Source organism: Crotalus tigris, unplaced genomic scaffold (assembly GCF_016545835.1).
Source record: "Crotalus tigris isolate CLP2741 ecotype Arizona unplaced genomic scaffold, ASM1654583v1 scf7180000023639.2272817, whole genome shotgun sequence".
Classification (NCBI taxonomy): Eukaryota; Metazoa; Chordata; class Lepidosauria; order Squamata; family Viperidae; genus Crotalus; species Crotalus tigris.
The window spans coordinates 1,086,161-1,109,914 of NW_024100096.1; the positions used below are offsets into that span (position 1 = coordinate 1,086,161).

The following is a 23,754-nucleotide window of genomic DNA, read 5'->3' on the forward strand; positions in this document are numbered from 1 at the left end:
ACCCGGCACCTGACGATGCATAAGTGGGTTTTGGGTTGCAGTTTGGGCACTCGGTCTCTAAAAGGTTCGTCATCACTGCTCTAGAGCAGGGGTAGGCAACCTTGTCCACGAGTCATAAAAGAGCCAAGGTTGCCTACTCCTGCTCTAGAGAATCAATCCAAGTACCAATTTTACTTGGTAAAGATAACTTGTAACCTGCCCATTCCCCAAAATCTTGTACTGTGGAATGAGCAGAAAACATAAAGAGCTAGATAGATGAAAGGCCTAGCTAGTTCATCCTTGTTTTCACCGCAGCCATTCAGGTGGTAATCAGAAATCTACAGATTATGGACCTCTGATTCTTTCACGGAACCTACATACATGATGTATCTCTGATTCGTATTTTAAACAAATCCGTAACGGACTTTCTGCTGATAACATCATCTATATACTGAATGGAAACAATATGGGATTTATTTAGAAAATAAGAGTCTGTCTTCAACGGTGCTGAGCAAAAATGGATGGAAAACTCAATTAAAGAATTAACCTGGGGAAGGAATTGTCTTTTCCTTTGGAGTGGGAAGAATTTCCTTCCCTTAAGGAGGGAAAAAAAATCTGTTGAGTGTCTAATGGCAAGTGTTGGCTCCATTCAGGAACGCCTACCCCGGGGCCACAAGTGACCGTATATGCGAGGGAACTCGGAGCGGTGGTTCCTGCTGATGTCCTCGCTTGTAACTCTCCAGATTGGCAGTGAGGGACAAATAAGAAGTTAGCCACATGGAATAAAACACGAAGGGAGGGGAGAAAAGAGCTGCTGTGATGAGATCAGAAGAAAGAAAAGTTTAAAAGGGAGGGGAGGGAGAGGGGGGACAACAGCTCAGCAGAGAAGGGAAAGAGCCTCATATAAAAGCATGAGACACACGCAACGAGAAAGCCAGGCTGGACGGAGAAGGGGAGCCCGCCCTTCGGTGCGGGCACCAGCATTGCTCTCTCTCTTCGCCACCCCAGCACCAGCGGGTCAGGGAACAGGCTGGGCTCCAGTTTCCCCCAGGCTCTCACCCGAAGATTTCGACCGTCCCGTCAGACTGGACTTCCCTCTCGGCGGCGGATCATCCCCGGAGACTAAGAGGCTGAGAGGAGCCGCGGCCGCTGCCTGGGAAATAGCCCCGGACTGGCCGCGGCCGTTAGTAGCAGCAGGGAAGGGAAGACCAGGAGACCCGAGGGGGTGAAAGTAGGTCCGGGAGCATTAAAAGGAGGCTCGGGACTCGCCCTCAAGCGGAGCGGAGACAAGGCGGGAAAAACTTTGCGCGGGGCTCCTAACATGACACGAGCTCAGCCTGCACTGACAGCCAGCCGCTCTCAGGGCTAATGGGCTGAGGAGAAAAGCGGCCCGCGACTGAAAGCGCAACCTGGAAAGTGCGAGCAAGAGCAGCGCAGCGCAAAGGCTTCCGAAGGCTGCGAGCGGGGGGGGGGCTCTCTGAAAGGACCCTGGTGGCGGGTCTGGCTCTCCTGAGAGACAGTGGGGCGAATTCATCCGGGAGGCGAGGCGGGGAAAGAGCAGAAATAAACCTTCCTGGCGCGGACTTCGCGGGAAGGGGACCGACTCCTCCAAGCGGGGTTCTCCCGCTCGCCGCCAGCAGGGGCGGACGCCGCCCGCCCCTTTCACGGTGCCTCTGCAGACAGGCCGAGCATCTATAACCCCCAGCGCCCCAATTTCTCCCTAAGTGCCGGCCCAGCGGGCCTCTGCTGCTCCCCCCCCCCACACACACACAACCCGAGGGCTGCCCGGCCACGTCTCTTGGCTCGCGGGGCGCGCTCGGAGGCGGGGGAGAGAGAGAGAGAAGTCCGCGGCAGCCCCCCCCCCTTCCCCAGCGTGCGGCCGCTTTTGCAGGCGGGCAAGACCCCATGCGAGCGCCGGGCTGCAAGCGCAGCAGCAGCGACCCCTGCAGCCCGACCCGTCGGACGAGCGTCCTCAGTGCTCCTTCGCCGCCGTCTCGGAGACCTCCTCCCATCCCGAAGTGGCTCCGCCGTGGTGGTGGCGGTGGCGCGGCGGCGGCGCTGCCTGCGACAACGCTTCCTCTCCTGCTGGCCCAGTCGATCCCGAGAGCGGCGCTCCTGGCGCAGGAACTCCTGCTCTCGACTCCTTAGCGGCTGGGCCGGCGGCGGCGGCGGCGGCTGCTCCTGCTCTCCTTCCTCCTCTTCTTCCTGCTGCTCAATTGCCGCCGCCGCCGCCGCCGCCGCGGAGCCCTAAAGCCGTCCTCTGCAGGAGGATGGTGCGTCTAGCGGCCGAGCTGCTGCTGCTGCTGGGGCTCCTCCTGCTTACCTTGCACATCACGGTGCTGCGAAGCAGCGATCCCGAAGCGCCGCCGGGCAACCACAGCCAGCGTCAGCAGGTGAGAGCGCGCAGCGAGGCTGTGCTGTAAAAGCCACGGGCTCTTGAGCTTCCCCCCCCCCCCGGTCCTTCATTTCCCTTGGAGCCATCCCGCCACCGGCAAAAAAAAAAAAAAAAAAAACCCTCAGGGCTTCCAGCTGGCGAAAGCATTCGTAAAGCGCGCCTTCGAGGGAAGCCGCCTTTGACCCACTTCGTACAATTCCTCCAGCGAGCTCGCCTGGAGCGGCTGGCTCACTTTAGGATACTTCTCAGCTTAAGCACCCACAATTCCCAACCATGGAGGGCTGTGTTGGGAAATCTGGAAGCTAGACCCAACTCTCTCTAAGAGTTTTTCCCATTACCTCTTAACGGCTCTGTTGAATTGGAATTTGCCAAGAATTGAAGGCAAGGTTCCCCCCTCCCCCCAATGTTTGTGCAGGTTGGAAAGAATTGAGGTTGAAGTCCTGTAGAATCTTGCCCATCTTCTTTTGTGCCATTAAACTGCAATTCTTAAGGATTGTACCTTACACCAGGCCTGTGTACAAAACCTTACTAATTTTCTGTCCTGTATATTTCTCTTTTCCTACATTAGTTTGTCAGGTATATTTCAATTTGTTCACCCTTGCATTGAATGCTCAAAGAGCTTTTGTTTCTTGGTCCTGTATCTGACCTCCACATGCTCATTTCAAAGTCTGGATATGGACCTTTCTTGGGGTGGAGAATTGGCACTTCTCACATGCTGTTGGCTCCTATGGAGTAGCCTTCAAATTTTCCTGATTTTAAAACCTATTTGCCTGAGATTTCTTTCACTCATTGAAGGCTGTATTCACAACTTTCCTAGTCTTCTTGAAGTAAATTCTTTCCCTGTCCTGCTGCCCCATAACTCGTCACTGAATGAATGAAAAGGACCCAGTATATTTTTTTAAAGCACTTTTTGATTAATGCTTTTTACTCATTGCAATGTAAACAAATTACATACTTTATGAATAAATGGCATTAGTAATCCAGTATAGACCAAAGGATCTAATGAAATAATGGCCAAATTCACATTTAACAATAAGCCAAAAAGAGTATTTATATTAGGACACGAACGAGCATGGAGATTATTTCCACCATTCTTTGTACCATCAAAATGAGGAAACCAGGCAGGCGTAACTTTGCATGATGCACAAATGTGAGGTCATGATTTATTATGGTTAGTTGAGCTACTATTTATGGATCAAGAATATACCCTGGTTTGAAGTTGTGATTGCGGATTGTTTGGGCAAATAAGAGACTATAAATTTAGATGTCCTATCATGCCATATTATACTTGTCTAATTGTTTACTTGCTTCCTTGTTTACATTAGTGTTCTCAAAGCTTCCAAGTTGTTGGGGTTAAAGGTCACAGAATTCCCAAGGAGACCTGTTTTGACCCCTTCTGTTTGGAATTCTGGGAACTGTGGTTCCAGTCAATCATTTATTTTTATTTTTTTTATGATTGTAAGCCACCGAGAGTATAGGTGGCCAATACATTTTATACATAATATATATTTATTCTATGCCTATACTACCCACCCCAAATATCCCCTGGTCTCTTCTACACCATAAAAACATTTGGGGAAATATTAAGTAAGAATACATTTTTGCTGCGAAAGTATTTCTTCTGAAAGGAATTAACTTCAGATTAAAAATCTGAAGGGAATTAACTTTAGATAATGTGCTTGGTTAGGAAAAGCTTCCTCTCAAAGACACAATCCCTGGACAAAATAACTTTCTATTTTCTTTCATAGACATTTACCCTTGTCATCTCTGCTAAGCACAGAGCAGGTGGATAGTTGATATCGGTCTTTGTTCTAGTTAGAACACATTCAAAAATCACACATTTAATTTGGTGACATTATAAATATATTTGAGAAGAGAAAAGGAGCTTTTCCAGATTTCAGATTGCAGTAGTTCTATGTTTTTGACTTATGGCCAAGAAATGAACCCAGAAGACAGTGTCCAAGTTCAGCTATAATATAAAATTGAGAAAAGCAAAAGTGGTAGAAAATATCCATTATGCAGTGAACATGAGTTCCTTCTTAGTTGTTCAGTATCTCTTGAGCTGTTCGGCAGTTTGGATTTAAAGTCCAATAGCTACTTCAGAGCATGCAGGAGTTCAGAGGGCAGCTACACAATCAAAGGAAAAGACATAACTCTTGAAAGAGTTGCAAATATGTCAGAATGTCAGGCACTCTGGAACATCTTTGTGCCTCTGATTGCAAAGTGCAGCATTGCAGGAACATCCATGGATGATAGATGGGCAACAAGCAGTGGCATCTGTGGGTGGGACAGGGTCGAGGATGTCAAAATGTCTACAGTTATGACTGTTAACTGTTGTAGAGCCCTCTCTCTCTGTGTGTGTGACGATGCATGTACAAAATGGATGAGGCTTTGGTCATATAGGTGGGATCACTATGATTTTTTAAAACCTATTCTTCCATGGATGCATAGAGCACTGAACACTTACGGATATAACAGGTATCTCCTCAACCTTCCCACATTCATTAGGACAAGGGTTCCCAACCCCCGGGCTGTGGACCAGTACCGGGCCACGGCATGCCAGCACCTGGTCCACACAAACAAGCAAAGGCCCATCCATGAGATGCAGGCAGCACACAAAACCACGCACCCTCCGGTCCGCGGAAAAACCTCTCTCCATAGAACCGGTTCCTGGTGCCCAAAAGGTTGGGGACCTCTGCATTAGGACATCCATTGAATACCCCTTATGCATACAGCTACATGTCTGCAAACCACTTCTTCCCTTGACATGCATTGTTTTCTCATGACGTACTGAACAATTCAACGATTGATAGAATTGATCATTTGTATATGCAAAGAATTCTTATACCAATCCAACTTAAGTTGCATCCTGCATCAAATTCTCTAGATAATTGGTATTATTGGTGGATAAAATGTGTAAGAGGCCTGTGATAGTGACTGAAATGTTGGGGGACTGAGCTTAAGAGGCCCAACACTTAGGAAATTCCTAAGCTACTGTTGCCCACCATAATTCAAGCCACAAAGGCAAGCTTGCTGACCTTCATGGAGGTTTTAATTTTTGTGATGTAAAAGGAATGTAGGGGTGCCTTTTCTGTGCATCAGTACAACAGAACATCTCTCCCCCTGAGTAAACTGTGTAGCCAGAAAATGTTATCTGCACATTTACGACAGATCTTTGGCTATTGAAACACATGGACAAATTTAAGGCTGCAAATTAATATGAATGAGAATAAGTTACTTTTTTCCTAGCTTGTTCCAGATAATCTTACAGTGTGTTTCCATAACAGAAACAAAGGTACAAGGAGTATGAACTGCCAGGGTTTATTGCCAGGGTTTTTCAAGCTGTGACTTTCCAGGTGTCTTGTTGAAAGCTTCCATAATTTCAAACCACTGACCATGATGGGTGAGTGTGTGAAATTAGTAAACCCAAAATTCTAAAGGAAACAAGATTGGAGAACACTTTTTCAACACTCTTTGTTGTATATAAAAGATGATGAGCAGAGGAAAGGGAATCTACCAATCAGGTGCTTCCATAAGAGGCAAAGAAACCTGTAAAAATCCACTCCCAACAAATTGTTTAAGCAGATTGAAGAAAGTAGTTGGAAAGTTTTTAATTATTAAATATATTTGTATCCACCAGAATCAAAAACATATTTCAGTAACTCATGTGGAAAAATACAATATAAAACAAACCCCATACAAAATTAAAAGTAAATCTTATTTTTGATTGATTTAAGAGAAATTCTTCATACACGCTTATATAATTACTGCAATTTTCTTTATGGAGACTAGGCTATTGAACAAAGTTTGTCATATTCTTAGCAGACCAGGCATTTGTTTCATATATTATATAAAGAAAGGGCATTTATGGAGAAAATCTGAGAAACACCTGTATTTGGAGTGACTTTATCAGATTTACCTCTTGCAAAATCTGGAGCCGCTCCATTATGTATGATCTTCTGATTCAGAAATAGAATTTTCTGTCCTCTTAATGGCCTAGAATATTTCCTTTTACCCCATGATTGTGTTTTAAGATGTGTTTACTTCAGGGATAGGAAAATTGAGCAACAACCATTTGAAGGACTTCTTGCCATTGTGTAGCATCGAGTATTCCTGATTTAAGAATTTTCTTCCTATGATGCACAGCATTTGTTTATTATATTTATGAATGTTTATAAAAGAGTGAACTAAAGATGATTGTGCATTGTTTTAATTTGGGATATTTCTGAATTTACCTTTCTTAATAGAGAGAAGCAGCTGAGCTAATGAAAAGTCCAAATGAAGTTACTTCCTGAAGGAATTGCTTTATAAGTATCAACCAGGGAAGTTTAGGAAAACTGACTATCTAGTTCTAAAGGCAGGTTCTGTTTAACACAAGGATGTATACACAAATTTCTGACTTCATGAAATCTCTCCACTTTCTCATAACAGTTTCTATTAAATTGACCTCCTGCCCTTAAACAGCTTTGAACATCTGATCCAGTGTATATATTTCATATATTCTGCCATGTGTAGCAATTCAGAGTTACAGGCTTTCTAACTTAATTGATTTCACAGCTCTGAATTTTGGAAAAGCCAAAACTTGAAAACATTAAGGACAAAAAATATATTGGATGTCACAATAAGCAGTTAAACAGATGGAAGTGTAAGGGCAAAGTTGTTTAGCCAAAAAAAAAAAAAAAAAATACAGTAACCTGTATCCAATCTATATTTTACAGTGCAAAATAAAATGATTTCTGAAAAAAAAAAAGTTAATTGAGTTGTTTAGATATTGCCCTAATGAATTTTACTCTTTCTTAAATTTTTCCTTCTACCTTCTTGTTCCATGCCGTAACAATGTGCTCATCTGGAATGTTTCTTTAAAAATGTCTGTAGAAAGAAACATTTTTGATCTTGCAGACAGTAAGTCAAATGAGTAATGGTTTTAGCTGGCTGGCAAATGTTCCACCTGAAATGGTATTCAATTTGATTTACATAGTATTGGGAAATGAATGTATCTTACAGTCCTTTTGAAGGGGTTACTCAACATGGAGGAAGTGTTTGGGAAAACGGCAGACCTTGCTCTCCCTTCCTTTTTTAAGTTGATGCATCTGAATGAAGCAGTTTGGGCTTTAATTAACCTTAAAATAAAATTAAAAGGTTGTCTAATTCTTAGTACATCTAATTAAAGGAGAAGCTCCAGTGATAGCTTCATAATTCTAATATCTTCCTGCAGGACCGAGCAACCTTCAAAGGTTATACAGTTATGACTGATGATACAATTAGTAATTAGTCAATTAAAGTGGAGACTATACATTTCAACTCTATGCTCCCCATTCTTTGTGATTATTTTATTCAAATAATGATAGGTTTTAAATTCAGAGTTCTAAAAAAGGCTCAAAAACCAGCACTCGTTTATTTAATTCAGGAGACAGTAATTATGTTACTATCTATTATTTTCTTTAGACCTTCCAAAACAGATATCGTAGTTTATGTTGCTATCTGTCTAATAAAATACGAATGCAGAATTCTGTGGGCAGGCTTAGAACACTGACCTAGCTCTTTTTGCATAGCATGAGTGCATGGCAAATAACTACATTTTGCACACACACACACACACACACACACACACAGCCAGAGTGAGAGAGAGTTCCTGTATTTTAACTTTATTAGAAGTAAGATGGAAAGGAGAGCCGTTTTGGTGTAGCAGTTAAGGCACTAGTCTAGAAACACAATAGGCTACGAGTTCTAGTTCAGCCTGAATCACAAAGCGCGCTGTCTGACCTTGGACTAGTCACTCTCCCTTAGCCCTCAGAGGGAGCCACTTCTGAAAAAGCTTGCCAAGAAAAATGCAGCCACTTATCTCGCCAGTTGCCAGGAGTCAAAACTGATTGAAAGATACAGAAAAAAAAATCAGAAACACAAAATTAGCATTCTTCAAGTATTCAAGATACTGTAAGTTTCTGCCTCTAAGATACTTCATGTTTTATTATAGAAGAGGAATTCATTCACTAAATTGTCATCACTTTTTATCACCCTGGTTATCTGAGAATACCTATGCCAGTGGTGGCAAACCTATGGCACGCATGCCAGAGGTGGCACTCAGAGCCCTCTCTGTGGGCTCATGTGCCATCACCCCAGCCCCACCTCCCCCCCTTGGCTCCCTCCTTATCAGCAGCACCCCCAGAGGAGAATCGCCCCCGAGCATGGCCCCCATGGAACAGCACAGCCAAGGACATGGCAGCCAGGCAGCGGAAACAAGACTCCACCCTCACGCCCCATCATGCACAGATGCTGCTGCGGGGTACAGGCGGAAAGCATGACCGCCATGGTGCTGGGCCGCCTGGGTGATCTGCAGTGGGACGTTGAGACAGTGGGTGGCCCTGCAGGTGGGCGGGGGGCGGAGTGGAGCGGGGGCAGTTTTTGGGCACTCGATCTCTAAAAGGTTCGGCATCACTGACCTATGCCAACATTCCTATTATTAATCATCTTGGCTAAACACTTGGGACTTGTAATCTGGAAAACCATAAGTTCCTGCAAGTGCTGTATATATCTCTTCTAATTTTTTCACAATCACTATTCAACTGCTTTTATTAACAGATTCACAGTAGTCTTGAGATTTCTGCTATCCTAAGTCAGTATCTTTTCTTCAGGCAATACTGTTTAAGTGTTGAATTTCTCCAATTCTTATGCATTTTGATGAACTTAGTGCTAGAATTAGTCAGCTGAAATATATTGTATTTAAAGGGTATTTTTGAACAAGTTGCATATCTTGGGTCTAAAACTAGATTCTGACCCTTAGTAATAAACTAGGTAGTAAATATCAATTCTGACCTAGTTCAGGTGCCATCTGAAATTCTCACAGTGCACCAATAGCCAACAGTCTTGAGTGTCTCATCCCATTAATATTAATTAAGAGTCACTGTGAGTGAGTGGCCATTCCATTTTAATAAACAAATAAATAAATAAATAAATATATTTTTTTTTAAAAAAAGGAATACCTGGCAGACTTAATTTGCACTGGCATAAATTTTAGTGAATATAATGTAGGCATGCATACACATACACACTTATTTTGGAATTCTGAAAAAAAATGCATTCTGCCATAAGTGGCAGATAAATATTCTCTTTGGAAGTTCTTAAAACAAAACCCTAAAGCCTATATTTTAACCATAGAGATAGTAGGTAGTATGGAGCCTTTCTATATATATTTTTTCTTTTTTAAAAGAAATGGTTTTTTAAAAAACATTTTTTAAAAAAACATTTCACAAGTATAGAGATACAGTAGGAAAGTTCCAAGTCCAGAATGAATTCTGGTAACATCAATATTTATTTAGATATCTAACCACTTTAGCTTTCCTGACAGTAAATACATTATAAAAAGGGGTCCTTGGTGCTCTCTGAGCTTGTTTTTTTTTTTTTGCAGACGTTTCATTACCCAAACTAAATAACCAATAACATGCTGCCATTTGTGTCACCCCAAACCGCCTGCTTGATATATTCACCTTATTCTACTCACACTAATAAAGGAGATTATGATAACAATTATATTTGTTTATACAGAATTGACTATGTTAACAAGTAATACATGTAAACTAAACCATGGCAAGGTGGTGGGGTTCTTGGCACTCTCTAAGTTTGGTTTTTCTTGCAAATGTTTCATTACCAAACTAGGCAATACCAGGCCTCATGCACATAAGCTGAAGTATTCAGTATCATTGGTGCATGTATGTCCTTGAACTTTTTTTCTTTCCACTTATTCTTCAGAAACACAGTGAAATATATGTATGTGTGTGTGTGTGTGTGTGTGTGTGTGTGTGTGTGTGTGTGTGTGTATGTATGTATGTAGCACTTATGTATGTACTGGCTAATATATCACTGAAACAAGGTGATTCCCAGCAGTTTACAATCACAAATAGTTTAGCAATAGTGGTGAATATCTGTAGCTCGGGTATAGGATGAGGGTGAAGGTTTGTTCTCCAAGTTTGTGAGTTGGTTTCCGAACGTTTCGTTACCAGCCTAGGTAACATCTTCATCTTCAGGTAACATGCAGGTAATTCTTGGCTTGCAAACACAATTGGGACCTGAACATCCACTGTGAAGTGATGCAATCGTTCAATGAGCCACACCTGATTTTATGCCACAGTCGTTAAGCGAATAGTACAATCATTAAGTGAATCCAGCTTCCCCCATTGACTTATCTTGTGTGAAGCCCCCTGGGAAGGTCACAAATCATGACCATAGGAACCCAAAACACTGCAAGCATTGTATGTGCGCACCGGTTGCAAAGCGCCCAGATTTTGATCATGCAACCATGAGGATGTTGTGATGGTTGTACATACCAGGGCCAGTCACAAGTTACTTTTTTTCAGTACCATTGTAACTTTGAATAGCCGCTAAATGGATTGTATGTTGAGGATTACCTGTAGTCTTAAAACGATCACAATTATAAAACCAAAACCAAATTCACAACAGAAACATTAAACCAGAAAATAAATAAAAATAAAGCAAGCTTTTAACACCTACCCATCTAAACAAGGTAAGCAAAGCTTGATCACCCTTACAAAATAATATCAGGATGGGCATGAGCTGGATCTTTGCAGGGATGTAGGAGCAAATAATTAATTAATTAATTTGGTTTCTGGGCAATTTGAGAGAATAAATGTCATGGCACTCACAGCCATTATGTCCCAATCAACGTATGAATCTTAGATAATGGTTTAAAAACTGTAATGGCTAATATATATAATTTTAAACTCAAATGAAACAAATCACATTATAAATCCACAGTGTTAAAATATTGGCTTACCAGTCCAATAAGATGTTTTTTCTTCTGGCAGCAACTTCCCAAGTTCATAGAATCAAAACATTATAAGGGGCTGTTGAGGCCCCCTAACCCTTTTCTCAGGGTAGGAATCCAAATTAAAGCCCTCCACCCAAAGAACAGAATAATGTTACAGAGATTTATATACAAAGATGCTAGAAACGAAGCAGATATATAAACCAGTCTTCTGTCTGATGGTTGGGAATTCTTGAAATTGTAATCCCAACACACCTGAAGGATACCAGACCTGAGAAAGTTTTTTACAAACAAGTAAGTTCTCGTTCACTATTTTTTTTAAATTATGAAGCCCAGATCCAAATGAGTGAACATTCCCAATTATGTTGTTGGTCTCTGTCATTAGTTTGGAATTCTGCTTTTGGATTATAAATGGAATGGGAGAGTATATCTAATTCCCTTCCCTTTCTTGGCTTGCCGCTCTTACGTTTAAAAAAATAAGCATATTTATATATGTATTATATAAATTATAAATGCGACTCATGGCTTGTTACTTGTTCATATTATCATGGCTCGTGGCTTGTGATATGTTCATATTGTTGCAGAGTTCATGCCACAGTACCAGACCTAATTTGGGGACTTAATTGCTTCTTCTTCCAAAGCTGCTATTTGTATCACCTAACCTAAGAAAGAGTACTGGAAAGCATGCATACTTTTTTGGTATCATTTTTGTTGGTTCAACTGAAGATAATTCCCAACAATGAATTTGTTTTCAGATGAGTACCGCTATCTTTGTGTGTGTTTGGGGAAGGAAAGGATTACAAGATTTTCCTGCCTCTTGCAAAGAATATCATTTATCTTATTTGGTAATATGTATACAAAAGGGTTATTTTAATGCCATAATGGAAGGCTAAAGTCTTATTAAAGCCTAAAGTCTTATTTAAAGTATGTTGTTAAATATAGAATAAATATAAATAGTTATAATGCGACATGGGTGGTACTGAAAAGTCCATAACGTGGGAAAGTTGAAGGAAAGAGAGAAAAAAATGGTATCCAGCAACAAGAAGACAAGAGGCTTCAGTGCTTGACACTATGGACATCTGAGGGCCTGAGCAATCTAGGCCAGGGGTCCCTAACCCCCGGTCTGTGGAGCAGTACCGGGCCATGGCATGCCAGCAATCGGTCCGCACAAACAAGCAAAGCCCCATCTGTGGGATGCAAGCAACAAACAAAATCACGCACCCTCCGGTCCGTGGAAAAATCTCTCTCCACGGAACCAGTCCCTGGTGCCCAAAAGGTTGGGGACCTCTGATCTAGGCAATGTTCTCTTACTCCTCTAGCCTCTTGCCTTTTCTTGCTCTATCAATGATGAATTGGGCCAAAATTAATGGTTCGTTTTTTAAAACAGAACTCAGCTCTTTTCTGATCCAAGCCAGTGAGTTGTACTTTACCGAAAGGTACTGACCTTTAATTAAAGCTGAAATCATGCCAGTTTTCATGACAGCGTTTGAACTTCCTTAAAACAATCTACTACATGCATTTAAAGAGGGTATGTTGATATGTGTTCTGGACTACTTTCAGGTATTTAGAGCAGGGTCTAAATATTAAGTATTTACGAGGTATTACTTAGGTATTATGCAACAACTGAAAAAGAAAAAGAAGTGGTGGCCAGAGATATATTATCTACTGTAATTCCATTTTACAGTTATCGTAGATGGATAGTTTCAGAAGTGGGTACTTCTGAAGTCTGGCACAGTAACCACTGGTGCAATACGGCACCCTTTTGAATTTTTACAAAGTCCCTCATAGTATTTATCGCACTTATGAAACTGCTACAGGCACTGTTGGGTTCAATGGCACCCATATTTGAGATGAAAGCTCTTCCTTTCATCTCACTCCTCTGGGAGCTAATCAAGCTGTAAACAGAGTCTAGTAAGGGACTGGAGGAAGGCACGGAAAGCTGAATTTATGTAAGAGAAACAACAGAAAACTGAATTCATGTTATTGAAACCACAGATCAGATGATAGGAATGCTACCTGTGTTGAAATGAGCTTATGCTTCCTTCGGAATAGGCAGGTTTGCAGCGTGGGCATCAGCCTGAACCTGAAATTGAGAATATATGCACGGAGAAGTCTAATGGCCAAATCCACATATTCCTAGGAATGCGTGATATCGCTGTAGCAACCTTTGCCGTAGCTATATCCCATTTTAGCTGTTATAACATTCTGTATGCAGGTCTGTCTTTCAAAACTGTTTGGAATCTTCAATTAGTTCAAAATGATACGGCCACACTATTCACCAGGGCAGGTAATTATGAACTATGTGATTCACTTGCATAGCAACTGGGCTGCTCCCAATGTTTTTGGGCCCAATGCAAACTGTTCATTATAAAATCCAGCAGTGTGTGTGTGTGTGTGTGTGTGTGTGTGTGTGTGTGTGTGTGTGTGTTTCTGCATGCCTGTGCACATGAAGTTTCCATCTTGTGCCTTGCTAAGGGGCCCGATGGTATATAAAGCAACTGAACATCTTCTGCCTTTGAACTCTCTTGCTATATTTTATTATAATATGGTGCTGGAAAAATATAAATAGAATATGCCCATCAGGTTGAAAAAAAAACCAAAGAATAGTGAAACTGTGTGCAACATATAACATTTATGGGATAAGTGCTTTAAGATCAGAAGTGTACTGATCAAGAAATGTTTGAAGCCGAGTACTTGGGATGGTAGAATTAAATCACCTGGAAGTTCACTTAAAGAATCCTGGTATAGGGAGTAAAAAGGTTTCTTGTATCTCTTCAAGAATTAAGCCATCAATGTCAGAAAATTTAAGTAACATGCTACAATTTGTTCCTATCAGGACTTCTTAAGATTGCAACAGCTGATTTTTTTAAAAAATAAATTTTTGTTTGTTGCTGTGATATTTAGTCAGCATGTTCCTAGCAATACTAATTATTTTGGAACAGCTGTCCCAAAACCCTTCTCTTGTGTTGCAGTGGCAGCTCTCATGAAAGCTGGCACATCTGAAGCACCTTTAAGTTGTTCTAAGGGTATCTCTGCATCATTTTGCATCATATGTACATCTCCTCCTTGCTGTATTCATTCTCCAACAGAACTAACCAGCGCTCTAGTGGGGCAATGGGAGGGCACAAAAAACTCTAACCCTTCCGTTTTTCCTTTACCACATTTGTTCTGTCCTTCAAATTAAGGGGAATAAAAGGGAAAAATAACTATCATTCCCCATTTTGTGATGGGAGAAGCAAAGCTGTCTTCTGAGAAATAAAGATTGTAACAACTTTTGGGTAACATGAGAAAAGAAGAAATTGCAGAACATTATGGGAATTCCTGCCAATGGGAAGCCTACTTTTAACTCCAGAGGATATGTTGCAAAAAATCGTGCTTTTTGTCTGGGAAGCAGAAACTTGAGTCAGGTGTTCTGGTTGAAGTACCAGGCAAGACTCAGTCTTAGTGGGGACATAGGGACACATGTGTGGAAATGATTCCAGATGTTTGCTGGTTCTTTGCAAAGTTGATTCAAGTCCAGCCATACTATTCATGGAAGGTTTAATTCAGGTTCCTCTAAGAGATATTTGGAAATCACATAGTTTTTCTTCATTTTTTCTCTTATTGCAGCCCTCATATACTCAGAATACTGTACCAATGCTACGTGAGACAACTTTCTCTCTGTAGAAAGTTGCTAACTTGAGACCAGCATATTTCAAAGTACATTTATAAGCTTCTAAATATTGCGTGGTGGGTATGTAGTGAAGTTATTACATATGATAGAAGAAACGTCACCATCATTTATTCGATTTAAAGTTGTTTTTTTCCAAAGCAAGCACTCTATATCCAAACTATTTCTGATGTATTTTACATTCATATTTTAACTCTTAGAATGTTACACTTGTCCTCCTACTTACATCATATCCATCCAGTGTTCCCCATGTTTTGCTTGACATCCTGAATAAATACTTTCTGGAAAACATGGAGATGTTTTCACTATTGATAGATATTTTGGTTGATTTTGGACTTAATTATTTAGTTTACTGTGATTAAAAAAAACATCAAGACTATTATGTCTTTTCTGACTCTGGGGATGTGGTTTTCATCCATCTAGTATTGTGCTTCCTATATGGTGCTACAGTCCCATTTTAAACATACCTGTAGCATCTGCAAACATTAAAATAGCTCAATAGTAAGGATGGATTAAATTTCTTGTAGTGAATTAAAAAGGAGACTCTGGAGGCTTTATGTGTAACCGATCTTAAGCTTTACTTGAACCAAGTATTTTTCAAAACATTCATTGCTCAGATTGGAAACAAAACAGTTTAATAGGGGGTAAGTTTTTTTGCTTTCTACTTTATCGGTCAGAAATATATCATGATTAAAATTATTTAAAGATAAAAATAGTAACATTGGAGAATGATTTTTTTAAATATAATTTGATGTTTTCAGTGAGTAAAATGTATGGAAATGCCTAAGTAAATGATTCTAAGATTTAAATATTCCAAGTCTGCCTGGTATTAAAAAACAGTTCAGAATATCAAACATGGAAATGCACACCGAGCTAAATTATAATTCAGTTATTTCTTTTGGGCATAATAAATTTAAAGATGGAAAAACAACTCCAACATATCATTATACACATATTGACTGCAGCTCGTATAGCATATGCTCAATGCTGGAAGAGTGAAAATATTCCCACAAATGATACGATTATGTACAAAATCTTGGAATGCGCAGAAATGAATAAACTTATGTTAGAATTAAAAGACAAGGAGGCGACAGAATTTTATGAAATTTGGAATAAATGTTATAATTGGCTAGAACAGAGAAAGAAAAGACATAATTATTGATGTACATAAAATGTAAATAAGATGTAAAGAATGCTTAAAATGTATAGTACTGTTCTGTTAAAAGAAAAGATTTATGTTTATGTATTTTAAGTTTGTTTGGGTGTATGGTGTATGGTGAAAAATAAAAAAAAATAAATTATAATTCAGATTTTAAAAAAACAGATAAAACGGTTAAATAATGCCATTGATAAACTTTGAACCATGGGTGGAATACGCCAAAGATTTTACAAACTGGTAGCCGCAGTGATTTTTTTTTTAAATTGAAAGTTCACCTCATGGGGAGTCTTTAAAGGTGCTTCACATTGTTTGTTGTTGGGTTGGGTTGTTGGGTGGTTTTTCTTTTTTTGTTTTTTTTTGCATTTTGTAAAGTTATAGCTTTATTTTATTGTACATGATGTCCTATAAAGATGATCTATGTCTGGGATACCTCCTTTGAAAAAGGACCGGGGTGCCATCCGTTTAAAGAGAATGCAGTCAAGCAGTAAATTTAAGGGGCCTTCTGCTCTTTTCATATTGACTATATCTGAGCCAGCAGTTGGTCTTTGATGTTGTAACAATAGAGCATCGGCAGAGAGGAGGGTTAGGGCTTGAACAATGTTGAAACGAGGCTGCATTCATTAATTTTCAAGCCAGAGACTCCTAATGTGTAGCAGAGCTTTATTCCTCTATGCTTTGTTGCTTACAGGAAGGAACCGTGTACTGTGGGTATTACAGTTCTTACAGACTTTCATCTGAAGCCTCTGTGTTAAATATTTTTAATTATAAACCAGGTGTTCTGGAAACCTGGACTATCACTTAGTCCATTATTAGCTTCAAAAAAGGCCAAGTCTACTGTTTCTCTTCTCAATGGTCCAATAGTCTGCTATACAAGGCATAAGAGCAATCCAGGTGCACTTGTAACAAAATTTCAAAGCTAGACCTATTTGTTTCACTAGCTGGCTTCTTTGGGAGTTTAAATTAATTGATATGTTATTAAAAATAATAATATAGGTTTACCCTCAGAAATTATGCTAAGGGGTCATAAGCATTCTTGATGGTTCTTATATATTTTATATATTCCAGAAAGCAGCATAGTTATCATTCTTACAAACGTTATTGAATATAGAGAATTACTATCTTAACGTATTTTGAATTTGTAGCATGAACTGTAGCATTTAGTTTGATGCAAAGGCTAGAAAGATTTTAAAAAAAGAGAGTTAAAAAGAATTAAGAGTTAAAAAGAGTTGAAAAGCTCTGAACAGCAAGAGGAGAGACCACTTTATGAAAATCCTGCAACCATATGAAATAGTGGTAATTTTTTTCTTGTTTCTTTCATTAGATTTATATCCAACTTTTGCACTAAACATGACAGTCAATGCAACCTACTGATAAATAAATAAATAAAATACAAAGAAAATTAAAACAAAACCTGAATGACATTGTACAATAACAAGCATAAAGTCTAACCAGCAGAAGGGCTACTAATTCTGTCTCTCTAATTGTCTTCTAATGTCATCTGGAGTTTTGCAACCCAACTATGTTATGCCTATGCAAATCAACAAAATGAATTGGCCTCAGTGTGTTTTTTTTATAAAGGGTTTGGAAGGGAGGGGAATGTATTTTCATATTGTATATAGTTATGATTATCACTATTACTTGTATGTACACTGAGAGCTTATGCACCGGAGACAAATTCCTTGTGTGTCCAAACACACTTGGCCAATAAAAGAATTCTATTCTATTCTATTCTATTCTATTCTATTCTATTCTATTCTATTCTATTCTATTCTATTCTATTCTATTCTATTCTATTCTATTCTATTCCATTCCATTCCATTCTATTCTATTCTAATTATCTACCTACCTACCTACCTATCTGCCTCTGCCTTTATCTCTAGCTATCTAAACAACCATTTCATTCCAACACCATGATGGGTTGTTGTTTTCTCTTAATGTGCCATTTTCATAAACATGAAAAGTGGAACATTTTCTCTGGCTTAGATCTTAATTAGAGTTCTTGGAAACAAACTTTATTTTACTTTAGTTTGCTTCCAGGCTCAACTACGTCAAACTTTAAATGAAGAATACCACCAATGAGACTTCCTTGTCAGGCAAAGTATCTTTTGCTCAAATAGGTTGTTTGTCCCAGGATCGTCTGGTTTCCTTTTTCTTTTTTGTAAATGTAGCTTTTTTCCTATTGCATACTTACGTTGTTTTTAACTTCTAAATGAATAGTGATTTCTTGTTTTTTGTGACCCATATAAACAAAATGTTTTTTTTTTTTTACAAAATATTATTTGGCAGATGATAATTCCAGAAATAAATTTGGAAGAAGATGTTGAAAATTTTAAGAGATAGGCAGGAAAAGTGAAAATGATTACAGAACATCTGTCTGCTGGAAACCTGAAACAGCTGTGTGAAATCTTTGAAATAGGCCACACAGATTTAAAGCAAATTGTTAACTTTCATGCCCATCATTAAAAGCCCAACTGAAATCAACATGGGGAAGGACCTTCTAGATCTTCAAAAAAACCCCCAACCCTGCCTTCCTCATTAATTAAATTATAACTCTCATTCTCCCTAATCAGAGTAGCCAACGTGGATTATAGTGCATATCTGGAGAGCACCGGATTGGAAAAGACTTTTCTAGACAGTCACGATATACTTGAGCAGGACAGCAAAACTCATAGAGAACAAAGTGCCACATTGCTACATGATCGATAATTACAGGGTACAAAGGAATAGCTGGCCTGCCGATCAACTGTTGGGTGGCTAGCAATGCTGGCAGCAATAAAGCAGGCCTGGAGATGTGACAAACATTCAGTAGCATGTCTTTAGGGAGGAGGTGGCTGTGAAAAATGATCTAGCAGCAGATCTTTCCTGGGAGCAGCAATATTTAGTCTGAGTTTTCAAAAAACATCTGTAGGCTGCATAAGGATGCTTGGTGGGTCACAAAGCAAGGACAGAAAACTTTGTGACCTGTAGTTTCTATAGCCAATGGCCAGGAGTTCTAGTCCAAAATATATAAGAAGTTTAGAGATACAGTATGGTTGAGATTAAATTTACTAGTACATGTGAGATCCAAGTTCAACCTTATTCAATCAAAAAAGACCTTTGCAGATCTTGAGCCAGCCATCTTTTTATTAGACAACCCACTTTATCATGTCTGTCTATAGATATCTAGGGGAAAGAACCTTGCCATTCTGAGACTTCTAGAAGTAAGCTAAGATGTAAACATACGAATACACACTTTTATTTGATAGTGAGCCAAAATTTATCACTATGACCATGTCTATCACACAACAGATATGTATGGATTTTTGTTCATCCCTGTTCATGTGCTGCTCTTCAGTCTAATTAGAAATATTTTTAAAACATAACACAAACTTGTTGCCCTTCTAGATTTAGGTCCATCTCTGTAATTCTACTGGTCTCCTGAGATTTCTGAGTATGTTTAAAGTCCCAGCTTTTACCCAAACACAGAATTTAGAAGAGGGCAATTGTCCCCAAAATGGTGCTACTCCCTGGAGCATGGAAAGTGTTTTCTTGCCTGCTTTTCAGCTCCAAATTGTGGAGAAGGGGAACAATGCAACATGTTTATTAGAAATGATGGGACATTGCCTATTGTGATTGTTATGTTTGTGCCTATGAAACATAACTTTTTTTAAAAAAAAGAAAGAATATTGACAACGAGTTTGAAGCTTCGGATTTTCTTGTTTCCTTTTCTGCACCCCATTATAGTTGTGTTCATCTCCAATGAGCAACCCATAGTTTCTTAGGCAAGCACTAAGACTTTCAAAGCTTCTTAATAACACCTGGCATTCTGTTCTCCTTTCTGCATCGGTCTCAATTTAACCATAATTTCAAGAATGTAGCTCTCATATTAGATGGCAACTGAAAACATCTGGGCCCAGCTGTTAAAAACTCCAACTTTTACATCAGCAAACTAGCAAGAGTCAAAATTCCCTTGCAGAATATCCATGACCCACTTTCTATTATTTCCTTGCCCTGCAAATGCAAAAGTCATATAGATGTATTGCCAATTTCTTTCTTGTACTGCTAGACATCAAGTGAGGAGACAGGATTGGAATATACTGAAGAACAGCACAGACTATGTAGTATGGAACAAGAGGTACGTATCTGCAGAGATTTCATCAAAATGATATGTGTGTTGTGATGCCTCAATAAGACTGCAAGTTTGGCACCTTACACATTTGTAAGCGACATAATAAATCAATTATAATAGGAAGGTTATTCCATCAACATCACAATGCATATTTTATTTCTCCTCTCTTGCTTCTTCCAGACCATGTATGTGATAGGGAAGCTTGTTGTACTGTTTGACATGTAGTTTGTAGTTTTATTTTTCCATCACTGCTAAAGTTTTAATGACCTCTGTGCTATAGAATAGGTGTGTCAAATTGCCAGCCCGTGGGCCGGATGCATCACGGCAAAACCGCGCCCACCCCGTTGCTGGCAATGGCTAAAAAAGTCACGATACGTCGCAACACGTCACGTGATGTTGCGAGTTTGACACCGCTGCTGTAGAGGATAGAGGACTGAAGTATATAAAACTGAAACATGTAGTACCTTTGAATATATACTGTAAATGTTATGGACTTGTTTTCTTGATTGTAGGCATGGCATTGCAAAGGCCATGAGCTTGGTTTTTTCTGCATGTGTCTTTTCATTTCACCAGCACAAAGGTTTTGATAGCTTTAATATAAGCCACTCTGGAAGATGGATCCACTGGTGCCCTTCTTCTTTGAATGGAGGATTCTTTGGTGTTCAGAAAGATCTTTTCCAACTTAACACCAGAATTTTGTATCCTAAAAGAGCTGAAATCCATATGAAGTGTCCTATTCAAGGTCACAAAGCATTCCACAAGGCATGAGATCTTCCATTGTACAACATCTCAGAAGTTTTTTTTTTTTTTTTGCAGAAATATACATAAAGTACCACTGCCAGAATCAGTAGGGTGGGTAGCAAGCCACAATGAGTTCCAGATAATGACTTAGATATCATGATGTCATACAAATGGTGCAGTGATCTTTCATACTGTGTCATTTGTGTTATAAACTATCACACAGAAATTGTCATTTCGCTTTTTGCCTTCATACAAATGGTGCAGTGATTTTTCATATTGTGTCATTTGCGTTATAAACTATCACACAGAAGTTGTCATTTCCCCTTTTGCCTTCTTCTACCACAACAGAGTCACTTCTGCTAAACCTCGCTGTATCAAGCCTAATATCTTTCTTGGATCTACAAAAATTGAATTACTTTCCTTTTTTTCTTTGTCGTCCTAGGAAATCCTTCATACAGAGAGCCTTTCATCTCTTGAAAGCAGCTTCACATTAGACCCAGAAGATCGACAGAATTATCCTGGTCATCAGGCAGCACATCGGTCATTGGCCAAGCAGCGATTCAGGCAGCAGAACAGACATACATCCTTGCAAAAAGATGGGCCCAGATCTTCCCTTTTCGACCTTCCAAATTTTCCCGACTTCTCAAAAGCAGATATCAATGGGCAAAACCCTAACATCCAGGTAAAGGTCTTCTGGTTTTATTCTTTAAATTTTATTTTAAAGTGATCATGGACTTAACGTGTACCTTTTTAAAAAAGCACTTTCAAATACAGGAACAAAGGGGGAAAAAGCAAGATAATAATTGGACATTTCATATTACAAAGGAAATAAATAATATTGCATGAATCCTATTAAATATTTGGGCTCTATGTGAAAAAATATGACAATAGCAGGTGCAAGAAAAGGGTGCTTTGTTAAATTCCTGTATTTTTGCTCTAGGGTTAAATTTTTGTGGTGTAGTTGAAATGATTATTGAATTAAATAATGCATCTTATTGAAATCTCATTATTAGCTGTGGTGTAATATCAGATGTTCCACAGACTTAGCTTGTAATGTGAAGAGCAGAAAAGGAAAGTGGAAATTAATGTCAGAGTGGTTAACTTTGCCTTGGATGATTTTTTTGTAACACTAGAGAAATCTCACCACCGCATCTATATGATAAAATGTATGCAGTTAAAGGCATAGTTTTAATTTTAATTTAAATAGATTAACTTCCCCTGAGGAGTTTTGGACCACAGCTAAATCAGAATAAACCTCAAATCTTATTTAAACCAACATTACTTTGGAAACCAACTTTGTATCTTTAGATAGGTTTATGGTAGCCAGCACGGGTTTGTTAAAAACAGATCATGCCAAACCAATCTTATTTCATTCTTTGATAAAGTAACTAAACTAATAGACCAGCGAAATCTGTGGAAGTAGTATACTTAGATTTTAGTAAGGCATTTGATGAAGTAGATCACAATCTACTCCTTGGTAAGTTAGAAAAAGGTGGAATAGACAACATCACCACCAGATGGATCTGTAGCTGGCTGGCGAACTGTACTCAACAAGTACTCCACAACGGCACTACATCCACATGGAAAGAAGTAAGCAGTGGGATACCACAAGGTTCCATTTTAGGCCCAGTACTCTTCAACATCTTCATCAATGATTTAGATGAGGGAATTGAAGGGGAACTCATCAAATTTGCAGATGACACCAAGCTGGCAGGAATAGCCAACCCCCTAGAAGACAAACTCAGGATCCAAAAAGATCTTGACAAACTTGAACAATGGGTCCTATCCAACAAAATGAGTTTCAATGTAAAGAAAAGCAAAGTTTTACATTTAGGCAGGAAAAGTCAAACGTACAAGTACAAATTGGGCGAGACCTGGCTTAAAAACAGTAACTGTGAGAGGGACCTTGGCATCCTAGTGGACGATCACTTGACTATGAGCCAGCAATGTGCAGCAGCAGCAGCCAAAAAAGCTAATACAATCCTGGGTTGTATAAACAGAAGCATAGAATCAAGATCACGTGAAGTATTAATACTGCTTTATAAAACCCTAGTAAGACAACACCTGGAATACTGCAGCCAATTTTGTCACCATATCTCAAAAAAGATGTTGAGTTTGGAAAAAAAAATCAGAGAAGAGCAACTAAGATGATTAAAGACCTGGAGACTAAAACATATGAAGAACACTGCAGGTCTTGGGTTTGGCTAGTCTAAAGAAAAAGAAATAGGGGAGACATGATAGCACTATTCCAGTATTTGAGGGGCTGCCACCAAGAAGAGGGGTTCTAATTATTCTCCAAAGCACTAGAGGGCAGGACAAGAAAAAATGGTTGGAAACTGACCAAAGAGAGAAGCAACCTGGGATTAAGGAGAAACTTCCTGACAGTGAGGACAATTAACCAGTGGAACAGTTTACTCCCAGAAATTGTGGGCACTCCATCACTGGAGATTTATAAGAGGCTAGACAGTCACTTGTCTGAGATGGTATAGGTTCTCCTGCTTGAGCAGGGGGCTGGACTAGAAGACCGCTAAGGTCCCTTCCTGCTCTATTCTATTCTAAATCATAACTGGATTGAAAAAAAAATGTGATAACCATTAATTGACAGCAAACAGAGATTTTTGTATCCTTTGCTGCTCTCTCATGGTCATCTGAATTTTTGTAGACCAGATTAGGGACCTTAAATTTAGAGTCACCATTAGATCTCAAGCAACTTCTTCTGGGATTATCTTAGAATATTTCCAATATTCTAAAATAGAATGTTTGCCTGTGATTAGAACTGAATCTATGTCTATCTATGTAATGTTCTATATGACAGTCCAGCACATTTATTCAAGTAGATACATGTAAAGTAGTCAATTTCTTCCTATTTTGTCTTCTCTTTACCTATTTTAGGGTTAATATAAATATTTATTTAAACCTGCCT

The 23,754-nt window shown here is 39.4% G+C and overlaps 1 protein-coding gene across 1 annotated transcript in view; it reads left to right on the forward strand.

The window, feature by feature from the left end:
- The first annotated feature begins 459 nt into the window (after positions 1 to 459).
- Positions 460 to 23,754, forward strand: part of ISM1 (isthmin 1) — a 39,839-nt gene continuing 16,544 nt past the window's right edge. The window contains exons 1-2 of the mRNA XM_039320482.1: positions 460 to 2,372; positions 21,274 to 21,513. Coding sequence (XP_039176416.1) covers positions 2,250 to 2,372; positions 21,274 to 21,513 — 363 coding nt within the window. The 5' untranslated portion in view covers positions 460 to 2,249. The remainder of the gene's footprint in view (positions 2,373 to 21,273; positions 21,514 to 23,754) is intronic.